This window comes from Ylistrum balloti, unplaced genomic scaffold (assembly GCF_031769215.1).
Source record: "Ylistrum balloti isolate Yb309-2 unplaced genomic scaffold, AGI_CSIRO_Ybal_v1 Utg370138, whole genome shotgun sequence".
Taxonomy (NCBI): Eukaryota; Metazoa; Mollusca; class Bivalvia; order Pectinida; family Pectinidae; genus Ylistrum; species Ylistrum balloti.
In genome coordinates, this window is record NW_026782146.1 from 438726 (window position 1) to 461756 (window position 23031).

A 23031-nucleotide genomic window follows, 5' to 3' on the forward strand; every position below is an offset into this window, starting at 1 on the left:
AAGTTTGGTTCATACAAGTAAATAATATCACATTCCTGAATGAGAACAAGGTCAACAAGTAAATGATATCACATTCCTGAATGAGAACAAGGTCAACAAGTAAATGATATCACATTCCTGAATGAGAACAAGGTCAACAAGTAAATGATATCACATTCCTGAATGAGAACAAGGTCAACAGGTAAATGATATCACATTCCTGAATGAGAACAAGGTCAACAAGTAAATGATATCACATTCCTGAATGAGAACAAGGTCAACAAGTAAATGATATCACATTCCTGAATGAGAACAAGGTCAACAAGTAAATGATATCACATTCCTGAATGAGAACAAGGTCAACAAAAAAGTTCTAACTTCATATCTCAAAAGGAAATAATTTTGATCTCCAGCGAAGCACATTTGCTGGGACATTAATTTGGGCTCCATTAATCTGTGCGTGCATGTGTCCGTCTGTCTTAGGGGTTTTCCAGGCTATAACATCAAAATTGTTGCACTCAGCTAAACAAAACTTTCTGTTTATATTAGGTTATAGCCCTAGTTGTGCCATTTCTTATTGAGGACATTTTATTATTGATCTTTTTACTGTTACTATGAAAATTTTCGATTTCTTTGGACTTTTTGTATGACTCCAGAGTTTATAGAGTGTTGCATAAATTCGTCCATAGACAATACCAAGCTGCAATATATAAGGTATATGATTATTTATAAATATATATGAAATGTTGAAGTTGAGGTGATGCAAGGAAATTTAATTGGTCATTGACAAAAGAAAACATTACATCTTGCACTAGTGCTTTCACTGTATTAGATCTTCAGATGATAGTGGCGGTTCACATACAATTGAGTGACGTCAAAGTTTGTAATATCTGGGTGTGGGGGATAATGCCACATTTTGTGGCTTCTTCTCCCCATTGAGTTTACTCATAGACGCTAATGAAACATTTTCTCTGTGAAACCGATACTCGTGAAAAATCTTCTCTGTGAAATTGAATCTTGTGTAAAATTTTTTATGTGAAAAAAGACTTTCACGTAAAATCTCTGTGTGAAAAAAGACAATTTGTAAAATCTCTGTGTGAAAAAAGACAATTTGTAAAATCTCTGTGTGAAAAAAGACAATTTGTAAAATCTCTGTGTGAAAAAAGACAATTTGTAAAATCTCTGTGTGAAAAAAGACAATTTGTAAAATCTCTGTGAAATCATATTTTGTATCATTTTCTATGAAGGTTGAGGATTTATTTTACAACATAAACACACGAAGAAAAGCACTGAAAAGTCCATCAGAAGAGCATGCCAAGGTCTCAGAAGTTGTCAGCAGGTAAGTTAGTGTGTAATTGTAACCAGAATATGACAACACTCCCGTCTAACATGCCAAGGTCATGGAAGTGGTCAGCAGGTCAAACGCACCAAGGTCACAGTTGTAGTCAGCAGGCCAGTAGTGTGTTATTGTAACAAGAATATGTTGACACCTCTCTAACACACCAAGGTCACAGAGGTGGTCAGCAGGTAGGTTAGTGTGTGTTTGTAACTAGAATATGTTGACACCTCTCTAACACACCAAGGTCACAGAGGTATGTTAGTGTGTGTTTGTAACAAGAATATGTTGACACCCTGTCTATCATAACATTCATTTTGAAGATGTGTTTTGCACCACAGTATTTTGATAATTCAACTCCACTTTGACTGAAATGACCAACCCTTTCCAAAAACATTAAGAAAATTGTTACCATTTTAACTTCACTGTTTTTCAGACATATTATTTAAACTTTTAAATCGGAGCTATAAAACTATAGACAGGATTCACTATAAAGGTGATATTGTTCTGTCTATAGATCTGTTAAGAGGAATATTCAGTGACTGTTTCTTTGTTTCAGGTGGTCACTGTAGACAGGTTTCACTATAAAGGTGATTTTGATCTAGAGGAATATTCAGTGACTGTTTCTTTGTTTCAGGTGGTCACTGTAGACAGGTTTCACTATAAAGGTGATTTTGATCTAGAGGAATATTCAGTCACTGTTTCTTTGTTTCAGGTGGCTGCTATAGATAGGGTTCACTATAAAGGTGATTTTGATCTAGAGGAATATTCTGTGACTGTTTCTTTGTTTCAGGTGGCTGCTATAGACAGGGTTCACTATAAAGTTGATTTTGATCTAGAGGAATATTCAGTCATTGTTTCTTTGTTTCAGGTGGCTGCTATAGATAGGGTTCACTATAAAGGTGATTTTGATCTAGAGGAATATTCTGTGACTGTTTCTTTGTTTCAGGTGGCTGCTATAGACAGGGTTCACTATAAAGTTGATTTTGATCTAGAGGAATATTCAGTCACTGTTTCTTTGTTTCAGGTGGCTGCTATAGACAGGGTTCACTATAAAGTTGATTTTGATCTAGAGGAATATTCAGTCATTGTTTCTTTGTTTCAGGTGGCTGCTATAGATAGGGTTCACTATAAAGGTGATTTTGATCTAGAGGAATATTCTGTGACTGTTTCTTTGTTTCAGGTGGCTGCTATAGACAGGGTTCACTATAAAGTTGATTTTGATCTAGAGGAATATTCAGTCACTGTTTCTTTGTTTCAGGTGGCTGCTATAGATAGGGTTCACTATAAAGGTGATTTTGATCTAGAGGAATATTCTGTGACTGTTTATTTGTTTCAGGTGGTCACTGTAGACAGGGTTCACTATAAAGGTGATTTTGATCTAGAGGAATATTCTGTGACTGTTTCTTTGTTTCAGGTGGCTGCTATAGATAATGTTCACTATAAAGTTGATTTTGATCTAGAGGAATATTCTGTGACTGTTTCTTTGTTTCAGGTGGCTGCTATAGACAGGGTTCACTATAAAGTTGATTTTGATCTAGAGGAATATTCAGTCACTGTTTCTTTGTTTCAGGTGGCTGCTATAGACAGGGTTCACTATAAAGTTGATTTTGATCTAGAGGAATATTCAGTCACTGTTTCTTTGTTTCAGGTGGCTGCTATAGACAGGGTTCACTATAAAGTTGATTTTGATCTAGAGGAATATTCTGTGACTGTTTCTTTGTTTCAGGTGGCTGCTATAGACAGGGTTCACTATAAAGTTGATTTTGATCTAGAGGAATATTCTGTGACTGTTTCTTTGTTTCAGGTGGTCACTGTAGACAGGGTTCACTATAAAGGTGATTTTGATCTAGAGGAATATTCTGTGACTGTTTCTTTGTTTCAGGTGGCTGCTATAGACAGGGTTCACTATAAAGTTGATTTTGACCTAGAGGAATATTCAGTCACTGTTTCTTTGTTTCAGGTGGCTGCTATAGATAATGTTCACTATAAAGGTGATTTTGATCTAGAGGAATATTCAGTCACTGTTTCTTTGTTTCAGGTATGCTGTTCACAATAGTCGAGTTGGATTTACTTTAAAGAAGGTAGGAATTTATGACATGTTTGGTTACCATGACATTTCTAATGAATTACAAGTCTGATCATTTCCTAAATATCATACACACATTCCACTAGTCCTTTTTAGACAGATAAGAAAACTAATTTACTAGACAGATGACATTTGAAGTTTGACAGTTATAACTTGTTACCACTGTTTCATATGAAAGTTCCCATAGGTCTCTAGGAATGCATTTGCTATTTATTGACTGATTGGAGAAAAAAAGTCAAACCGACAGCCATCATGAATTTTGACAGATATAATTAGTTATTGATGTCTTTTAAAAATCACTTGATTCATTATCCTCATGATACATATAATTGATATTCTTTGTCCTTAGTTGTGTATTTGTCTAATTTGGGATCCAACTTACAGTCAGAGAACTTTTAAAGATCGTACAATGTTGGGCACCTTCTGTGATCTCCTTTACAGTATTCTGGAGAGTGACTAGGATTTTTCTGAACAGTATAGAGAATTAGCAGTTATTAGGAATGTTTTTATGCTCCCCTAAAATTTGCGATGATGTGCATTAAATAATGCCTTAAAACACTTGTCAAGTTTTAAGTTTCGAGTTAATTTAAGTTATTGCACTTTGTTAAAATTTGATGTCTGGAGCCTAATTTTGTTTCCATTAAAGTAGGGTGATGAATTTTGGTGTAGATATTGGTCATATCAAACTGATATGCATGTAGCTGGCTTTTCTTGACTTTAGTTAGTGTAATGAAACATAAACATTTTTCATACAAAGAGGATGTACAGTATACCAAACCCTGATACCAACTTAATTACAGAACTATTGCCCTTTGTTTAAACTTTGTGTCCAGTAAAGCTGATTTCAGTGACGATTCATCAGTTTCACCGATACTCTTGTTATGATATAGCAGTGAATTATTGATGTTTTTTACAGTATGGGGAAAGTTCTGCTGATGTTCGGACCCCTCCAAATTCATCAGCTGTCCACAACATCCGTACCATATATGGACCGTCCATTGCAAAGTAGGTCCAGTGTGTTATTCTTGTTTAAGAGCAAATCGTAACTACTCATAACTTCTTTTGATATCTGTCCATCCAATCAGGTTTTAGATCAGAGTCATTTCTTGAGAACCTGCCAATAGATTTTGTTCATATTTTCTCCATAGGATCATTACATCATGTTTTACACCTGATCAGATTCTGGTTTGTAAAGGAGCAGAGCCATCTATGTCTTAAAGACATTTTCTAGTTTTCATTTGGATTTCTAGAGTTATGTCCCTTTGTTGGACTTTTTTGGTAATTTGCAGTAAAACTTTAATCATGACTATGTCTTCAGGTTTGGCATCTAAAGGAGTATTCTTTTTTAATACACAATCCTATTCATATGGAATTATGCTCCTCAATTGTAATAAGAATACTTGATTTGCCTAGATAACTTCTTTCAAAGTTGTTGGCTGAAATTCTAAATAAATAACAAACTGATTTTCTAAAAATAGTCATGAAGACCTTGACCTTGACCCTTTAACCCTGAAACTTCAACTCATTCATGATATTATGGTACTCTAAAAAGATATTTGACATAGTTACGTTATGTAGGAAAACTTACCCACATCCATTCTTAACATTAGTTGTGAGTGCATAAAAATACGACACCTACTTTAGTTGCTTCTTCATTGTAGGAATTTAGTTAAACTTCACACACTTGGACATTGTCTTTAAAACCACAAGCTACCATCTACATCATGGCTTCTTAGCAAGGTTTCATTCAAAGTAGAAAAAATAACCCTTCTCCCTGCTGAAAGTATTTGTAGTCAGATGACCGTTAAGGCTCATGGGCCTCTTGTTTCTTTTATTCTTCAATTTTCATGGAATAATCATCAATTTTTATGCTAAGAGCATTTGCTCTTCAGCATGTTGCTATCGCCCCTGAGGCTGAGTATCAGTACTTCGTTTTCATTGGTTCATAAATCGAAAGTTTACTCCTACTCCATCTGCCGGACATTACCGTAATCATTGGATTATCGCCCCTACAAGTTGCTGATGCTAGTCATTAAATGAAACAACCTTATCGACATTTTCTTCATTACCTGTACATCAAGAAAATGTTTTGTGTTGTGTATTAATGATAATCAGACATCGAAATTTGTAAATACAATGACAAAGACTCACGTTTATGGTGGTAAATTTTGCGAGGCGATGCCAATATGGCGGCTTAACTTTCTTTTCCGCACGATGCATTGTGGGAGTCATATACATTTGTATATCTTTCTATTTTTCTTTTTTCGAAAATTTACTTCCCGTTTAATACTGTTGATAACTATTAAAAATACTGATATATGTAGTTGAAAATAAAAATGAAACTAAAATAAGAATGATTTAGAGTAGCATAAAATTTTGACGGAAACAGCCGGGGTGCTCTGTGCTGCTGGACTCTGAAAGAAGACGGCGGCTGAAAGAAGATGGCGGGTAATTCATGTAGGTAAGTATCACTATATATATATATGTTAGCTGAATTTGAAGTCAATACTTATACTGAACTATCAATTGCATTTTTTGCAACAATTCATTTGGAATGAGCCTTCGCGTCTATTGAATTTAGGCTTGACGGCGACGCGCAAGCTGGGCACTGCCGCCATAGCACTTTTTTTTCAAAATATTTTCAAGACTTTTCCCTTGAAGCAGTATGCATTTAAAAAATGTTATGTAAGCATCTAGCACATTTTTGTTGCTTCCGTAAAGTATTTCAGTATTTTGAAACGGATTTATTTTGGAATGATCGTTTCAAAATGGTCTCATCGCAGTCACTTCTGTCAGTGGCCCAACAGATCGGAAATTAACCAGAAAAAAAACTTATCCGTAATATTGTACTGTACTACTTACGCTACCGTGAATAGATCTAGGAATCTGTCTGGGTAATATATCGATTTTACTTTAAAATATCTGTCACTGTCCGCGCTATTGTAGGTCTAGCTCTTTCAAATTTCTGATCGGAGATAATTTATAAGTACCCCAACAGCCAAAGGCCAGAGTATGAAATCGTACGGGAACTCTACAGCTATGCTAATTTTAAGGTTTACATGTGAAGTTAATATATATAGTTTTAGCTTAATTTTAGTTTTTGTCTTTCTGACATGCTGTCTCGTTGATTCTGTTGAAGAGTGATGCATGTGAACGATTACAATATGAAGATTAGGAATAATGAAGATGTCAATTAACATCTGATTCCCGGTAAGTATTTTAATAAAGATTAGGATAAACCTAGCAAAGTGTTAGGTCCCAGTGTGTATGTGTAAAGTTCCAGTGTGAATGTGTAAAGTCCCAGTGTGAATGTGTAAAGTATTATTGGTACAATTGAACTTTTTGATATATGTACTGTATTTGTTCATCTCAGAAATTTCAGTATTATGTCAACTGCGTCCACTTTCAGTTCAACACTTTTGATTCATCAATTTTACCCAGCCCTAGGCTCAATATTTGTCATTAATTGTCGATTGTTTTTTAGAGTTTTGTTTTCATGGTGAATGGAATGAAATGAGATAAATAGTCTAACCAATACCCCTCGAGAGCTAATTAAGACATTGCAGTATTATCATTTTGGGCCTTATTAAAAGTCAAATTGCAACTTTTAAGAAACTCAAGTGACTGTAAGTACAACAATAAGATGTCAATAATCAATGAAATTGATTAATTGAGAAGACATTTTCTTAGTACAGTTAACCAGGCTTTGTAGTGGTTTGTTCAGAACTGTAGTTCTGGTTAAGTAACCATTAATTGTGTCCTTTCAGTTACAATGACATACATTTTTGAAATACCTCTACTGTAGCTAAATATGGCATTTGTAATAGACAGCCAACATTAATTTTGTGATAGACATAGCCAAATTTAATTTTAGGATCAGTTAGGACAGCTACTGTTTGTAACAGGCATGGGTTCAATTACATGATGATGTAATTAATGAAATTACAATTACATTATGAAAATGGCATTGCCATTGCATGACGGTCCAATGTAATTAATTAAATTACACATTACCTTTCAAGTCATAATGATTTTTGAAATACAAACGTCAAAATAAATTATCATACTGCACAGATTTATCTCATGAATTTAACTTTATGATTCAATCTCTGTATGACCATGGTCAAGATATTCTTATTTTCTAGCTGTCCATCACTTCATAATTTGACAGTCCTGAATGTCAAAACAATTAATTATATTTAATATAGACTCCTATTGGGAAGTTCAAGACTATAAGCTTATACAGAAGTGTATATTTCTTGCACATAATCATAGCAATAAAGAAATATAGTTATTTATTTGCTTTACTCTCTTTCAGCAGGTGGATGTCCCTGAAGAAATGAAATCTGGAATGGTAGAAGGTATCTCTTGATTATTCTAACTTGGAATTGGCCATTGTGACCAACAATGGATTTGAGGACCTTATGGTGGAGAAAAACGTCCTTCTAACCGACCTCCAATTAGATGTTGAAGATGGTTAATCACTTGAGGATATGCTAACAACCATGTTGCCTTTTAAGGTCACAGTACTCTCTAAAGGCGGCAATATAATTACCATCACAAAAGAAGAATCAACAAATGGCAGAAACTAAAAAAATGTGGAAAAGATCATTGTATGCTGCATTTGTAGTAAATTTCTTTACAATCTTCAATTTACTTAAGTAGAAAGATTCACTAGTTATACCAAGTTTATGTAGAAAGGCTCACTGTATACTGAGTTTGTAGTGTACATAGAAAGGTTTACTTATTTTTTTTTTCTGAGTTATGTATATACAATATATAAAAAAACTTTTTGTAGAAAAGATCACCGCATACTGAGTTTGTTGTTTACAAATGTGTAGAAAAGATCGCTGTATACCGAGTTTATAGTTTACAATTGTCTAGAAAAATCACTGTATACTGAACATAATACGACTTCTGTTTAAAACCTTCATTTAAACTTAGACATGTATTTTTTTTTATTTATCTTAAAAGTCTACCTACAACAATTTTGTGTATGCAATCTTGTACTAGGATATTGACATGACAAGATTACATTGCTGATCAAAGCATGGAAAGAATACTGAATAAAGAAAACAAGATATAAGCATCTTTATCATGTTTTTATTTTTATTATTATCATTATTATTTTTCCATGATGTCTGTCCACATGGAATTTGTAAGCACTCTTGTGCATTCTTATACCACCAAAAGGGTGGGTAAATCGAATCAAGTTGTCTATCTGTCCATCCATCTGTTTGTCTGTCTGTAGACACATCTTGTCTAGACAACTCCAATGAAACTACAGTAATATTCGGGACAATGTGTAGATGTGCATGCACCATTTTCCCCTGGAAATATTGATTGCCATGGCATCTGGTCAATATAGACAGGTTTTGCATGTCGGTCAACTTCTAAACCTGTGGACCAATTTCAACAAAACTTCGCAGGAATATTAGGGAACATGTGCACATGCCGCTGTGTTTCAGAGGATGTTTTTTTGCAAAAGGTCACCATGGGGAGATAACTAAGGCTGTGGGTGATGGGGGTATTAGTTATCATTTGGATTACAGTTTCAGTTATCCCTGGGCAATGTGGAGAGGATATAGTAATGATTTTGAGGATTGAATGTAGAGGTCACAGTACTTGCATAAGTACTATATGATTACCTTGTAAACGCATTGAGACCAAGACAGTTAGTATACCTTAATCAAATTTGGAACATGTATCCCTTGTGAGGAGAAGTCGGTTTCTTTAGAAATTCAGGGTCAGATATCAAAGATCAAGGTCACAGTCAAAAAACGGATAGTTGCATGGGGGTGTTTTTCCATTGTATTACCCTCGTTTTTCTATCAAATTTCACAACCTAAAAGATATTCACATCTTGTAAATTTCAAGGTTCAAGGTCACTGTAAGGATGTTAAAAAAAATGATAATACAAGAGGAATAAAATATCTTGTGACAAGTTTTAGAGAACAAAGAATATATAAACATGAAAAATTGGAACAAAGTCAATATCTACTTGAAGATTCCCAGAAAAAGTACAAGGAGAATAAGACCAGGTTTTCTGGAAGAATAGGCATCTTCTATTTTAAGTTATGGTGACAAGTCATGTTTGTTTTAGAAAATTGGCACTCTTATGCAGTCATTTACAAACAATCTGGAAAATGAAGCTGTCCAATATTTGTATGTAGCATGTTATTTGCATGATGGTCTAACTAATGGTCTTAAACCAATAGGATACACAGTCTTTAAAGTGATAATATGGTGTCCATGATCAACATTCCCTACAATGTATCCAAAGAAATGGACAACTTCCCTATCATTGCATCTTGGAGCCTACTTGGGACATGTATTACATAAGTAATACTACTATGCTTGTTATTTCTGATATCTGCTGGTCATTTTTTATGGGCTGCAATGATTTACTGATTGCATATAGTTGGTTTCAGTATATAGCAAGCTAATAACAAAGAATTTATTTTTTAATGGTCTTAGCATACCAGTACTTTCAGTACTTTGATTTCAATTTCATTGAAGAATTTGACATACGTATATTAAAATAAACAGACAAAAAACAAACTCTTTTTGAAATGATGTTTGATTATACTGCTGGTAGTGTTGTACAATATGACATTGTGGTTTAAGTACAGTTCTGAGCATTCTGGATAAGTACACCTGAAAAGTCTCATACTTCTCTATCACTTGTGTTCAATTCATGGTTATCGTGTGACTCCACAGTAATACAGAAGTTTCTACCCATTGATATGTCTGTCTGACAGTATTGTAATGTAACAATATCACTCATTTACACCACTCAATATAACAACAGTAAAACTGATTTTCACTTTAGAAAGTATAACCGTGGCCTAACCTCAGCTTTTTTCAACATTTCATTACCAGTACTTCTATTGATAATCTGACCTACCCTATCAGAGGAAATAAAACAGAGCACTCTTGTGTATTTTTTTTCAATTATGACTGTTTACATTCTGTATCATTTCTGACGATCATGATTGTAGACTGCTATAAGAGGCACAAAGTTTACAATATTAATATCCGTGTTGATACCACTGCTGATTATGAGTGACCATCCTGTTTTTCTACCCTTATTTATCAGATGGTGGGCTATTAATGGCCCTATGACCATGGTTTGTCGTCTGTCTGACATCCATGCTTCTGTCCATACGTAAACAATTTTTGTTACCACTATCTCATGAGAAATACAGGATGGACCATACTCAAATTACCTTTGGTCCCTAGTTGTGCCCGTCTGATTTTGTGGCTGATCAGAAATACAAAATGGCTGACAGGTGGACATTTTGGATTTTTATTTTTCTTATCACTATTTCTTGAAAAGTACTGGATAGATTTCACTCAAATTTCCTATCCAGGTTTCCCCTTTGTCCCTAGTTGTGCCCATTTAATTTTGGGTCTGATCAGATAGACAAAATGGCCAACAGATGGCCATCTTGGATTTTGCCAAGGAGAATTTGTTATTGCTATTTCTTGAAAAGTACTCAATGGATCTTTCAGTAGAACACAAACGATAGGATATTGCTCCAAACCAAATATAGATAGGGTGTTATACAAAATGAAATGGACTCTGGAGAGAGTGACTTCGCAGAAAGGACGATCAATGGCAACAGTTATTGTGCAATACAATAACTTGAATTCCGTAAAAACCTACATAATTAATATACCCAGCTTTTAATGAGAAATTAAAGGTCCAAAGTTGGGCATGCACACATTACATAGCTTAATGGATTTTTTCATTTTACTTTTGTGAAAAATTGAAGATTCTATGAGGCCGCAGTTGTTGTCAGGATTATCTGGTATTCTATGAGGCCGCAGTTGTTGTCAGGATTATCTGGTATTCTATGAGGCCGCAGTTGTTGTCAGGATTATCTGGTATTCTATGAGGCCGCAGTTGTTGTCAGGATTATCTGGTATGCAAAACTGACACAAGAAAGTTTTGACAATTTATTTTTGAGCAACAAGAGTAGATAAGATAATTTCTGTGTATATTAATGTTAATATCTAAATCTTCATCATCCAAAATCAGGACAAAGTTTTCAAAACCGTGATCGCAATTGTAAAGACAGTGGCCATGCACTCTGGGACATTGAACGATATGTCAATTATAATATGATGGTCTTTAGAAACATGTACATGTTTGACTGTTAAGAAATTACAAGTTTCATTTTATTCTCGTTGAATAAAGCGACAAAGAAGTCATGAGCACAGATCATTAATAGGTAGATAATGACTTGTATCTGTGATAACAACACTGATGATTAGCCCTGGTGTGACTGTTTATGTACCGTAGATAAATAAATCTATATTAATTGGATAGGTTACTATAACCAAGCAGACAAATGCAGTGCTCGAACCGGTATTGCCATCTCACCAAATTTCCCCGCGTCAGCCCGATATTTAGACTGCCATAAGTGACTCACCTATTTGACTCCCATTTTTCATTCACAATGACTGCCTGTGGAACACCTCTAGATTTATTGCTGTTTAATCATATTCACTCAAATACCTGTTGTCTTGCACAACCAGATTCTTGTTTGTACATTTACACATGCCGTGATCAATCGTCTGATTGAATGAGACATGGACATTAGCCATGGTGTAATGATAAGATACAGAGAGGTTTTTCTACCTCACCGGACAGAAATATCTACACTTCTGGTGAGGGTAATGTGATATATGTCTGTTTTCTACCCCGCCAGACAGAAATATCTACACTTCTGGTGAGGGTAATGTGATATATGTCTGTTTTCTACCCCGCCAGACAGAAATATCTACACTTCTGGTGAGGGTAATGTGATATATGTCTGTTTTCTACCCCGCCAGACAGAAATATCTACACTTCTGGTGAGGGTAATGTGATATATGTCTGTTTTCTACCCCGCCAGACAGAAATATCTACACTTCTGGTGAGGGTAATGTGATATATGTCTGTTTTCTACCCCGCCAGACAGAAATATCTACACTTCTGGTGAGGGTAATGTGATATATGTCTGTTTTCTACCCCGCCAGACAGAAATATCTACACTTCTGGTGAGGGTAATGTGATATATGTCTGTTTTCTACCCCGCCAGACAGAAATATCTACACTTCTGGTGAGGGTAATGTGATATATGTCTGTTTTCTACCCCGCCAGACAGAAATATCTACACTTCTGGTGAGGGTAATGTGATATATGTCTTGTTTTCTACCCCGCCGGACAGAAATATCTACACTTCTGGTGAGGGTAATGTGATATATGTCTGTTTTCTACCCCGCCAGACAGAAATATCTACACTTCCGGTGAGGTTAAGATATCTCTATCTTGCCTATCTAAGTCAGTCTGCATGCTCAGAACATACAAAAGCTCTAAAGTTGTTCATTTGAGAGCGCGAGAGACTTGAATGATTCATGTTTACAGTGTATGATAAGTTCAATATTTTTGTGAGACAGTATCTGATCATCTTTGTTCATACCAATCTATTTTAAATGCATGACCATGAGCTATCATTACAATTGGTTTTGTACAATATTTAATGTAAATTACAAATTGGTAAAAATGAAGTTATTATTTGCCTGCTTTTGTTTGCATATTTGTCAGAATATATTTGTCACTGTATTTTATTTATAGTAAGCTTGAGGGTAGGACAGAAGAAGGTCTACCCTCAGGGTGGTAGGGTGGTGCAGTGGTAACACACCCGCCTTTCACCTAGCCGACCGGGGTTCGATTCCCGGAACGGACGTGAAAAGGTAAGGGGTCACCTGCCCGACCACGTGGATTTTCCCCGGGTTCTCCGGTTTCCTCCCACAATAAGACCCCTCGTGCGCTTACATCCGGGCCAACAAGAGTGATTAGTATAAGTTAACATAACTTGTTTTGCAATTGTTGTAAAATAAATAAAGTTTATATTTACCCTCAGATTCCTGACAGTCTAACCCTTGCCAAATCTTTAGTTTATATTTTTGTCCGATGGGGTAGAAAAAGTGCTAATTTGGATAGTTTCTTTCATTTTATAACAGTCTCAGATTTCTTCCTCTTTTAAAAAAAGATGCATACCACAATAAGGGGATGAGACATGTCTGCTAACAGTAAACAAGACCCACCTCCAATGCCTCATTGGGAATATTCTGGGGGCATGTGCCATCAAGTCATACGACACTGTCAACAAGCAGTGGCAAGGGGCAGACCTACGAATGGGTGATGTGCCCACAGACCAACTTTCCGCAATAGTTTCCTTACAGTTTTTGCAAGGATAGGGTGATTATGAGTACCTGTGGTATGAAGGGCAAATTCAGGGCAGTAAGGTGCTGATTGTGTGAGACGAATAAACCTGTCCCAATGTTGTGACGTCATGCGTGGAAGCCCAGGCCAAGATCTGTCAGCAACACGCCTAGTTTCCCTTAGACGCCTAACGAGACCATCTTTAGTGCAAATATGGACACCAAAATGTCTGGAAACCTGTATATGCCGGTGACTTTGCATAATCATCGCAATGGTCTGACTCCTCTGAACTTCCGTCACCCATGACATTCTTTAATGCTATCAGAAATTACTGAAAATATCAGAAAATGATATGTCTATGAAGACTTCCTAATGGTATGACGAGCAGTGTAGCTCAATGTCACAACACTGCTGTGTATGAGATTTTACCGTTAAGTGCTTTCCCTGATTGACATCGTCACGCAATACAATAATGCAATATTTGATACAGGACCACTTGCTCTGTAACCGAGAGAGTTGCGTGATTGATTTTCATTGTTTTGGAACGAGTTTACAAGATATTGCAAATAATGTCACCCTGCTTTTCTTTATCTATTGGTCGGAAGTTAAAAGTCCAATATTGTGTCAATAGAATGAATTTAGACATGTACGTATTAGTACATGTATGCAGCTGCAGGCGTTTACAAATTTAATGCAAGCATATTTTTTCAGGTTTAAACATATGGTATTGAAATAATACTTTTGATTGTAATCGTTTTAAGTGTTAAGGTGCTTGTAGATCTACTTGTATAATGATCTGCGTTTAGAATAGGATAAAATAGATTTCTACTTAATTGAATTTTATAAGATATCATCTTATCATTTCTTATAATACAATTCCAACTTTGTGTCTTTTAGCTGTCTTGTTTTTTAATGTGTGTTTAATGGGTAGATACATGTACTAGATTACAACTATGATCTCCACTTTTTCTCGGGGTATATGTTTGTATTGTGTTAATTTATTCATTGTGATAAATGTAAGTAGGATTATATTCCACAAAGTCGTGAGTTCTACATTCAACAGCTGTCTTGGGTTACAATTCAAAAAAAAAAAAAAAAATAAGGAAAGAGGGTTGTGATTTTCACCTTGTAATATAATAATGTTGACTTTTTATGGTAATTTCAATGTTGAGAATGAAATGAGTCTGAAGGTAAATACATTGTATAACTTAGTGGTATAATTATCTCTGTATGATGAGGGTAAATACATTGTATAACTTAGTGGTATAATTATCTCTGTATGATGAGGGTAAATACATTGTATAACTTAGTGGTATAATTATCTCTGTATGATGAGGGTAAATACATTGTATAACTTAGTGGTATAATTATCTCTGTATGATGAGGGTAAATACATTGTATAACTTAGTGGTATAATTATCTCTGTATGATGAGGGTAAATACATTGTATAACTTAGTGGTATAATTATCTCTGTATGATGAGGGTAAATACATTGTATAACTTAGTGGTATAATTATCTCTGTATGATGAGGGTAAATACATTGAGTATGGTAAATACATTGTATAACTTAGTGGTATAATTATCTCTGTATGATGAGGGTAAATACATTGTATAACTTAGTGGTATAATTATCTCTGTATGATGAGGGTAAATACATTGTATAACTTAGTGGTATAATTATCTCTGTATGATGAGGGTAAATACATTGTATAACTTAGTGGTATAATTATTTGTATGATGAGGGTAAATACATTGTATAACTTAGTGGTATAATTATCTCTGTATGATGAGGGTAAATACATTGTATAACTTAGTGGTATAATTATCTCTGTATGATGAGGGTAAATACATTGCTTAAACTTAGTTATACTCTTTTTGATCACAAATATTATTTAGTACAGAAACCTGTGATTGGTCACGCAGAACTGTTGATAGAAATTTATATACCATGACAACATTTGTAATTTATGACCCCTGTTATGTCATTACCATAGGTGTTACTAGTACAGGTCATGGATCAGTAAACATATTGTATACTACCTGTATCACAAGACTTATCAAATTTGAGGTTTTTTAATGTAAAACCAATTTTCATGAGGTAATACTTACCATAACTTTAGTATGCAAATATGGTACCTACACCCATCTTTGTATCCCAAAAACAAAAGATTCAAAAATCCCGGCCTCCCTACGACCATGAGCCTTCACGTCATGAACATAGAGTTATTTCCCTTCCTCTTAGCCTTTATGTAGCACCCGTAGAGGGGCAGTCAGGCAGATAGGAAGAGGGGAGGAAAGGGTGGGACTCCATAAAGTTATGGTAAGTATTACCTCATGAAAATTGGTTTTACATTAAAAAACCTCAATTTCATTTCAGTAATAATTACCATAACAATGCGAATTTGTCTTACCGTAGTGGTGACTAGCAGCCAGGCAGCCCATCTAGCACACTAAACTTAGTAGGGAGGGGGGACAGAGTGCATAGAATAAGAAGGGGCAACCTCCCCGTGACCGAGCAGGTAAACCACGTGCCGCCGAACGGAAAAGACGAGCCCCGGGGCTAACGGGGGGGCACAGCCACAGACTGTGCAACCACCAGAGGTCCCAAAGAATACAAACCTTCTGAGTGGGAAGCCAGGGATCTCAGATAAAAATCTGTAAATGTATCCCTGCCCCGCCAGAAGGCAGCAGACATGACCTCCTGAAAGGAGGACCCATTAAGAAGGGCCCAGGATGCAGCGAGGGCCCTTACCTCATGAGCCCGCACTCTCACCCTCGCCCGAGCCTGGTCATCAGAATGCTCATAAGCATACTTAATGACCTGGCATACCCACCTAGACACCGACTGGGAGGAGATGTCTCGCTGTCCCTGTTTGATAGGCAAAAATAGACGGGATCTGGAGCCCCGCCCCCCCCCTGGTTTTATCGAGATAAAACCTAAGAGCCCTACAGGGACAAAGCAATCTATCCCTCTCCTCCGAGCTAGTCAAAGCCGGAATCTTGATGGGATCGGGCGAGAACCCCGGGACTTGATTCTTCGCAAGGAAGGAAGGATCAGTTAAAAGAGTAACGGCAGCGTAGCCTCTGGACCAACGAAGGCAGGAAGGAAGTGACGACAGGGCGTGCACTTCACTCCTCCTACGTCCAGAGGCCAGAGCCAAAAGGAAGACTGTCTTAAAAGTTAGAAACTTCAAAGAGGCAGACTCCATAGGCTCGTAAGGTGACCTCGTCAGGGAATCTAGCACCAAGGCTAAATTCCACTGCGGGGCCAGCTGCCGAACTCTGGGTCTATCCAAAGAGAAGCCTCTGATTAGGGCAGAAAGAGATGAGGAAGAACCTATCTCCTTCCTGCCGTAAAAAGCCAAGACACTGGCAATTGCTGTCCTATAGCCAGCAATAGTGCCAGGTGCCAGATTGCGGTCCCTAAACAGAGAGAGTAGGAAATCCGCAATCAGCTGAACAGAGGCTTCGAATGGATCAACCTCCCTGCCGACACACCAATCACAGAAGATCTTCCATCTGGACTGGTAGACGGCAGAAGAGGAAGCCCTGATAGATCGCGCGATGCGATCTGACAACTCTCAAGTAAAGCCTGCCTTGGCGAGGCTTCCAGAGATAGCCTCCACGCGTGAAGGTGGAGGATCTCTGGTCGAGAGTGTGTCGTCCTGGACCGAGGCTGACGCAGGAGATTCGGTCTGGTGGGGAGAGCCAGTGGCTCCTCCACCAGAAACGACAAGAGCTCCGGAAACCAAGGCTGCCTCGGCCACAGGGGGGCTATCAGAAGTAAGGAGCAGTGATGCTCCCTGAACTTCTGAAGCACCCTGCCCACCAGGTTGAAGGGAGGGAATGCATAAGCATGCATCCCGTCCCAGTCCAGAGAAAGGGCGTCCACAGCCCAAGCCTTCGGATCTGGGACCGGAGAGACGAAGGTTGGCAGCTGATTGTTCAGAGAAGTGGCAAACAGATCTATCAAAGGTCTGTCCCACACCTGACAAATTCCCCGGAAGACCGAGGGACACAGCTGCCATTCCGTCAACACCGGTTGGCGGCGCCTGGAGAGGGTATCCGCCAACACATTCAACCTGCCCGGAAGATGCTTGACCGTAATGGACAATTGCATCTCCTGACAGAGAAGAAGGATGCGGATGGAGAGGGCACACAGGACGTGAGACCTGGTGCCCCCTTGTCTCTCCAGATACGCGACAACTGTAGAGTTGTCGGTAGCCACACAAATCGCCTTGGACTGCAGGAATCCCCGAAAGGATTGCAGTGCCAAAAGAACTGCCCTCATCTCGAGCACGTTGATGTGCTCCGAGAGCTGATCCCCAGACCACTCCCCCGAGCGACAATGGCCGTCGAGGTAAGCTCCCCATCCTGTCATGGAAGCATCCGTGAACAGGGTCATAGAGGGGACAGGCTTGGTCAGAGGAACCCCGCGGAGAACATTCTCCCGAATGGTCCACCAGCGAGCGAACTCCCTGACCGACTGAGTGAGAGTTATCCAGGCCTCCCACTTCCTGGATGACGGAACCCAGTTGGACAGGAGGAACATCTGGAGAGGTCTGATGTGAAGTCTCCCTAGGGGGACCACATCTGCCAGGGCGTTGAGATACCCCAGAAAACTGAGGAACCAACGTACCTGGACCTGCGACCGTTCGATGAAGGACAGAGCTAGAGCCCTGGCCTTCTCGAACTTCTCCACCGGTGGTAGGGCTATGCCCAGAACCGTATCGAAACGATTCCCCAGGAAGACAAAGTCCTGAGATGGGGAAACCTCTGACTTCTCTCTGGAAGGAATGAAGCCGACTTTGAGTAAGACTTTCAGGACCAGCCTGGTATCCTTCACTAACGATTCCCTCACCCTGTGAAGCATGAGGGAGTCGTCGAAATAGATGTGGACGTCTATTCCGCGAGAGTGAAGGAATCCCACGACTACCTGCAGCAGCTTGGTGAACACCAAGGGAGCTGTCGTCAGCCCGAAGGGCATGGCCCGGAATTGGAAGACCTTGCCGTTGCACGTGAAACGGAGGAACTTCCGTGCCGACTTCTTGATGGGGATATGGAAATAGGCGTCCTTCAGATCTACTGAAGTTGCCCACATCCCTTCCCTCACGGAGGCCATGATGCCCCGTGGGGTCTCCATCTTGAAGTGAGGAGAATCTACGTGCCTGTTGAAGGCACTGAGATCTATGATCGGGCGCCACTCTCCGGACTTCTTCCGAACGAGAAACATTCGGGAGTAGAAGCCGGGAGTGATTTCCGACATAGGAATCTCCTCTACCGCGCCCTTGGCAAGCAAGGTCCTTACTTCCTCCTGGATCGCCCGAGCCTTCTCCAAATCCCCCGGAGGAGGAAAGAAGATCGGCTGGGCGGTAAGAGGCGGATCCTGAAGAAGGGGAATACCTAGACCCTCCTTGACCACCGACAACGTCCACACGTCCTCCGTAATTTCCTGCCACTGGGATAGGAAAGCGGAGAGACGCCCGCCCACAGGAAGCTCTGGCTGGGGCAGATCGAGTCCCTGCCAAAACAGAGAATCGTCCGCCCATCCGGAGCCTGAGCCTGCGGGAGAAGGACAAGAGACCTGAACGGGAGGACCGCCGTCCACCCCGCCAGACCCCTGTTCTGTCTCGGTCAAGGAGAAGAAAGAGTCAGGAACCCTTCTTCTTGCCCCCAGGAGGTTTCTTACCTTTCTTACCTTTCCCCTTATTGCCCTTGAAGTATGGCTGCGATTTGGGTTGGGCAGACGCCTGCCCAGCCGAAAACTTAGCCCTCTTCTTGGGAGGCGCTGACCCCTGCGAGGTGCTGGCCTTCTCGGAACGACCTCTTCACCAAGAGTGCTGAGGCGACCGAGTCCTCCTTCATATCCTTCTGGACAGAAGGAAGAGCTCCCCCGAACAGGGTAGAGCCAGTGAAGGGGGCAGTCAATAGACGGGAAAGATAAGGTTCTTCGACTGGGCGATTCTTTAAAATAGAAAATCGCCTAGCCAACACGACATTGGCGAGCAGGGAGACCTGTAAGGCCGCCGATGCCCTCAACGCCGCGTTCAGGGCAGCTGTAAGCCTGTCCTGAATGTCGGCCTGTTCCGTCTCTGGTACCCGACCCTCAGGCAAGTCGGATACCTTGTATAGACTCACAGTCAGGAAGTCTATGTAAGACAGAACTTGGATGGAAAGGCGCAACATCCTCTCCATCCTGTGGTGTTCTCTAGCATCGAACACCACCTGGTCCACTGATTTGCCGGGCCAGGCAGCCAGCTCCCTCGACTCCAGCTTTGCTGGTTGAGGGGCCAGTTGCCCGTCATGTGTAGCGTAGTCAGCGGTAGAAGCCTCTGACAAATCGCCAACACCGAGCTGCAGACCGGCAAACCCGGGGGTGCGGGTAGATGAAGAATTCTTCTCCAGAACCCGTGCCCGGGCAGTGGCCAGAGCCGAAGACACAATGGTGCCTTCTGGCAGAGTCCGGTCAGTACGAACGGAAGCCCGAGGAGCCACCAAAGAACCTAGAAGGGTGGTGGACTCGGGCACCGACGATGCAGAAGGGGGTGGGCATACCTCCGCTCCGAGAATCCGAGAAATGTCGGCCCGTAGGGCCCTCATCCCCGAAAGAACATGCTGAGCCTCGGTTTCAGCAATCTCGGAGCCCCCTACCTCCTGGGAACCCTCCTGGTCAGAAGGGTCATCTGCCGATGACTCGGACGGATCAATCGCCGAGCACCCAGGAGACAGATGGATAACATCGTCATCCTCTGCCAAGCCCACGCCCTCAGCGTCCATCTCCTCCTCGCTAACGACCGAAGTCGCCCTGGGAGGAACAGGGGCCGCCAGAGGAGACCTCTCCGGAGAGGGGGACTCCTCTATACGGCGTTTAGACGTAGAACGTCTAACAGCCGAAGCTGTAGGCTTAGAAGCCAACCCCTGAGGACAGGAGACCGACGAGTCCGCGCGGGAGGCGGAAGTCCTAAAGGTCCGGCGAACCTTTTTAGGACCGGCCAAAACGGCCCCCGAAGTAGCAGAGCGTTGGGGGGATTCAGCACTGCTAAAACGTCTCCTAGAGGGAGAGACCATACCCCAAGGGTTCCATGAAGGAAGACCCATGGGGTTGAACCCAAACCCCTGAGGGAATGGGAACAGTCCCGCGGGCTGGGAGTGACCCCAGAACTGACCAAATTGGCCTGCCTGAGCCTGGGGCTGGACACCCTGTCCAAAGGACCAGGATGAACCTCCACTCCCACCAGGTGGAAACCCAGCCATGTACGGGCCGAGCCCGTAACAGCTGGGTAACTGTTGGTACCCATGACCATCCGCAGGTTGGTCTGGGCGGCCCGGGATTGAGTGCCCGCAGGCACCCCTACACCCCGAGCCCGGGGGAAAAGGCGACCGGAAACCGGAAGCCTGACCTGGGGCCCCAAATCCCTGGGGGAAACCCCCTGGGAAACCTTGCACCGGAAAATCTGGACTAGAGCGAAAAGCCCCAGATCCAGAGACCTGTGAGGGTAGGAACCCAGGCCCCGCACTGACACTAGGATTAGTGAACTCAGTGTCACTAATCCCCGTAGCCACTGACAACCCTGACAAAAAATCAGTGACCCCTGACCCCATACCCGAGGGTACCGGTCCGGCGTCAGGGCGGCCCCCACCAACGACGCCACCTGGCGTGCCGAGGTCCCTGAAAGACTCAGAGACCTGTGACCGGAAGTCCCTTTCCGACGGTAGCACCGCCGGCTGTCGAGAGCTACCGGCCGATTCGACCCTAGACTTCGCCGAGTCAGGGTCGGGTTGCTCCCCCCCTATACCAGGACGCGCCTGGACAGGGGGAGCCACCCCCTGCTCGAGGGCGGAGCTCAGTGTGAGAACACCCCCAGCAGTGACAACCTCACCCCTCGGCTCAGGGCCGGGGGTAGAAAACCTGGATGGCTTACCTCTCTTACCGGAAGATGAGGACGAATCCCTCTTCCGGCGAGAAGTTCGCCGACTGGGTAGGGGAGCCTTTACAGCGGACCCGGCGTGCAAACAAAGTTCGCACGGCGAGGCCTCGCTGCAAGGTCGGCATAAGGGACAGGCATCATGGGGGTCCTGCTCTCCGTAGAAGTGAGAACACCCATGTGCTGAACCACGACGCATCCCTGAATCCATAATTGTTACGAAATAAATAATCAAATAACAACAGTTATTAATACAAATAAACGTAACAAAAATAAATGGAGTGAAAAAACACAACTCCAACAAACAAATACGAACGAAAGCAAAAGCTAACGAAACGTAAAAAAGCAAAGCAAAATATACGGTCGAATAAATAATACGACCGATAAAAAGCGAAAAAACTTCACGAAAAAACCGAACAGCGCAAAACACGTAGATACGCGCTCGGTGCGTGGAGTATAGCAAAATGGCCGAACAAAGGCCGAACAAAGGCCGGCCGATTAAGGCCTAAAAGCAGGATATATTAACTAAATAAACGTCTGCAAAGACTGTTATAGTTAAGGATGGGTTTAAAGCAATAAACCGATATATAAATAATCGGCTATAAGGTAGACTTAAGCTAAAAGGAAAAGGAAGGCACTCAGCTGAATATAGCACGTCCGCCCGCTCCGGTAGCCATAAAGATAAGAGGAAGGGAAATAACTCTATGTTCATGACGTGAAGGCTCATGGTCGTAGGGAGGGCGGGATTTTTGAATCTTTTGTTTTTGGGATACAAAGATGGGTGTAGGTACCATATTTGCATACTATAGTTGATGTCACAGAACAGAAACATGGCCAAATTTATCAACTTGTCGCTAACTTGGTAAAAACAATAGAAATTAAACAAAGAGGTAGATATCACATGACGGAGATACCAAATGGAGAGAAAACATGCTGACAGAACTCCATACTGTGGTAATGTAATCAATAACTAAATAAGAAATTTTTTGTCTTACAAATAAATATCCCACCAATTGTGACGCTTGGTGTGTGTTGTGATTGAAACTTAATTGGATTAAGTTTTAGATATAATTTCAGTATAAATTTGAAATATGTTTTCTATGTAATTCTTATCATTAAAATACACCAGTATCACAAACCTTTCTAAACTTGTAGTCAATTAAGTGATTCAAAGTTTGCCTAATAATTCTATATAGTTTGTCATGGCAACAGGAGCAATCTTCTCACTACATCAACCTGGTAAAAAGAAGGCTGCTTATAATCTCCATTACTCGTCATCACCACAGGAGCAATCTTTCTGTGACATCACTTGGTTGGTATAGTGGGATAGATTTATTATGCTTCCAGAAGAGTGAGCATAGAGTCGTCGATTTGTCCATCCATCAAAATTTTGTCAGAAGCATAACACAAAAGCTATGAGAGGTATTAACGTGAAACTTCATAGGTAGATAGATCGCAACAAGGAGAAATGCTGTGCACAAGAA

The 23031-nt window shown here is 40.6% G+C and overlaps 1 protein-coding gene and 1 long non-coding RNA gene across 3 annotated transcripts in view; both read left to right on the top strand.

The window, feature by feature from the left end:
* LOC132550642 (DNA mismatch repair protein Mlh1-like) overlaps positions 1–23031 on the top strand; it is a 106385-nt gene that overhangs the window by 13154 nt on the left and 70200 nt on the right. For both annotated transcript variants that reach the window (XM_060214733.1, XM_060214734.1), the window contains exons 6-8: positions 1227–1318; positions 3357–3399; positions 4321–4409. In XM_060214733.1, coding sequence (XP_060070716.1) covers positions 1227–1318; positions 3357–3399; positions 4321–4409 — 224 coding nt within the window. The remainder of the gene's footprint in view (positions 1–1226; positions 1319–3356; positions 3400–4320; positions 4410–23031) is intronic.
* LOC132550651 (uncharacterized) lies at positions 5818–8495 on the top strand. Its single transcript, XR_009554225.1, has 2 exons — positions 5818–5865; positions 7723–8495. It is a non-coding gene; the product is annotated as an uncharacterized LOC132550651 (long non-coding RNA).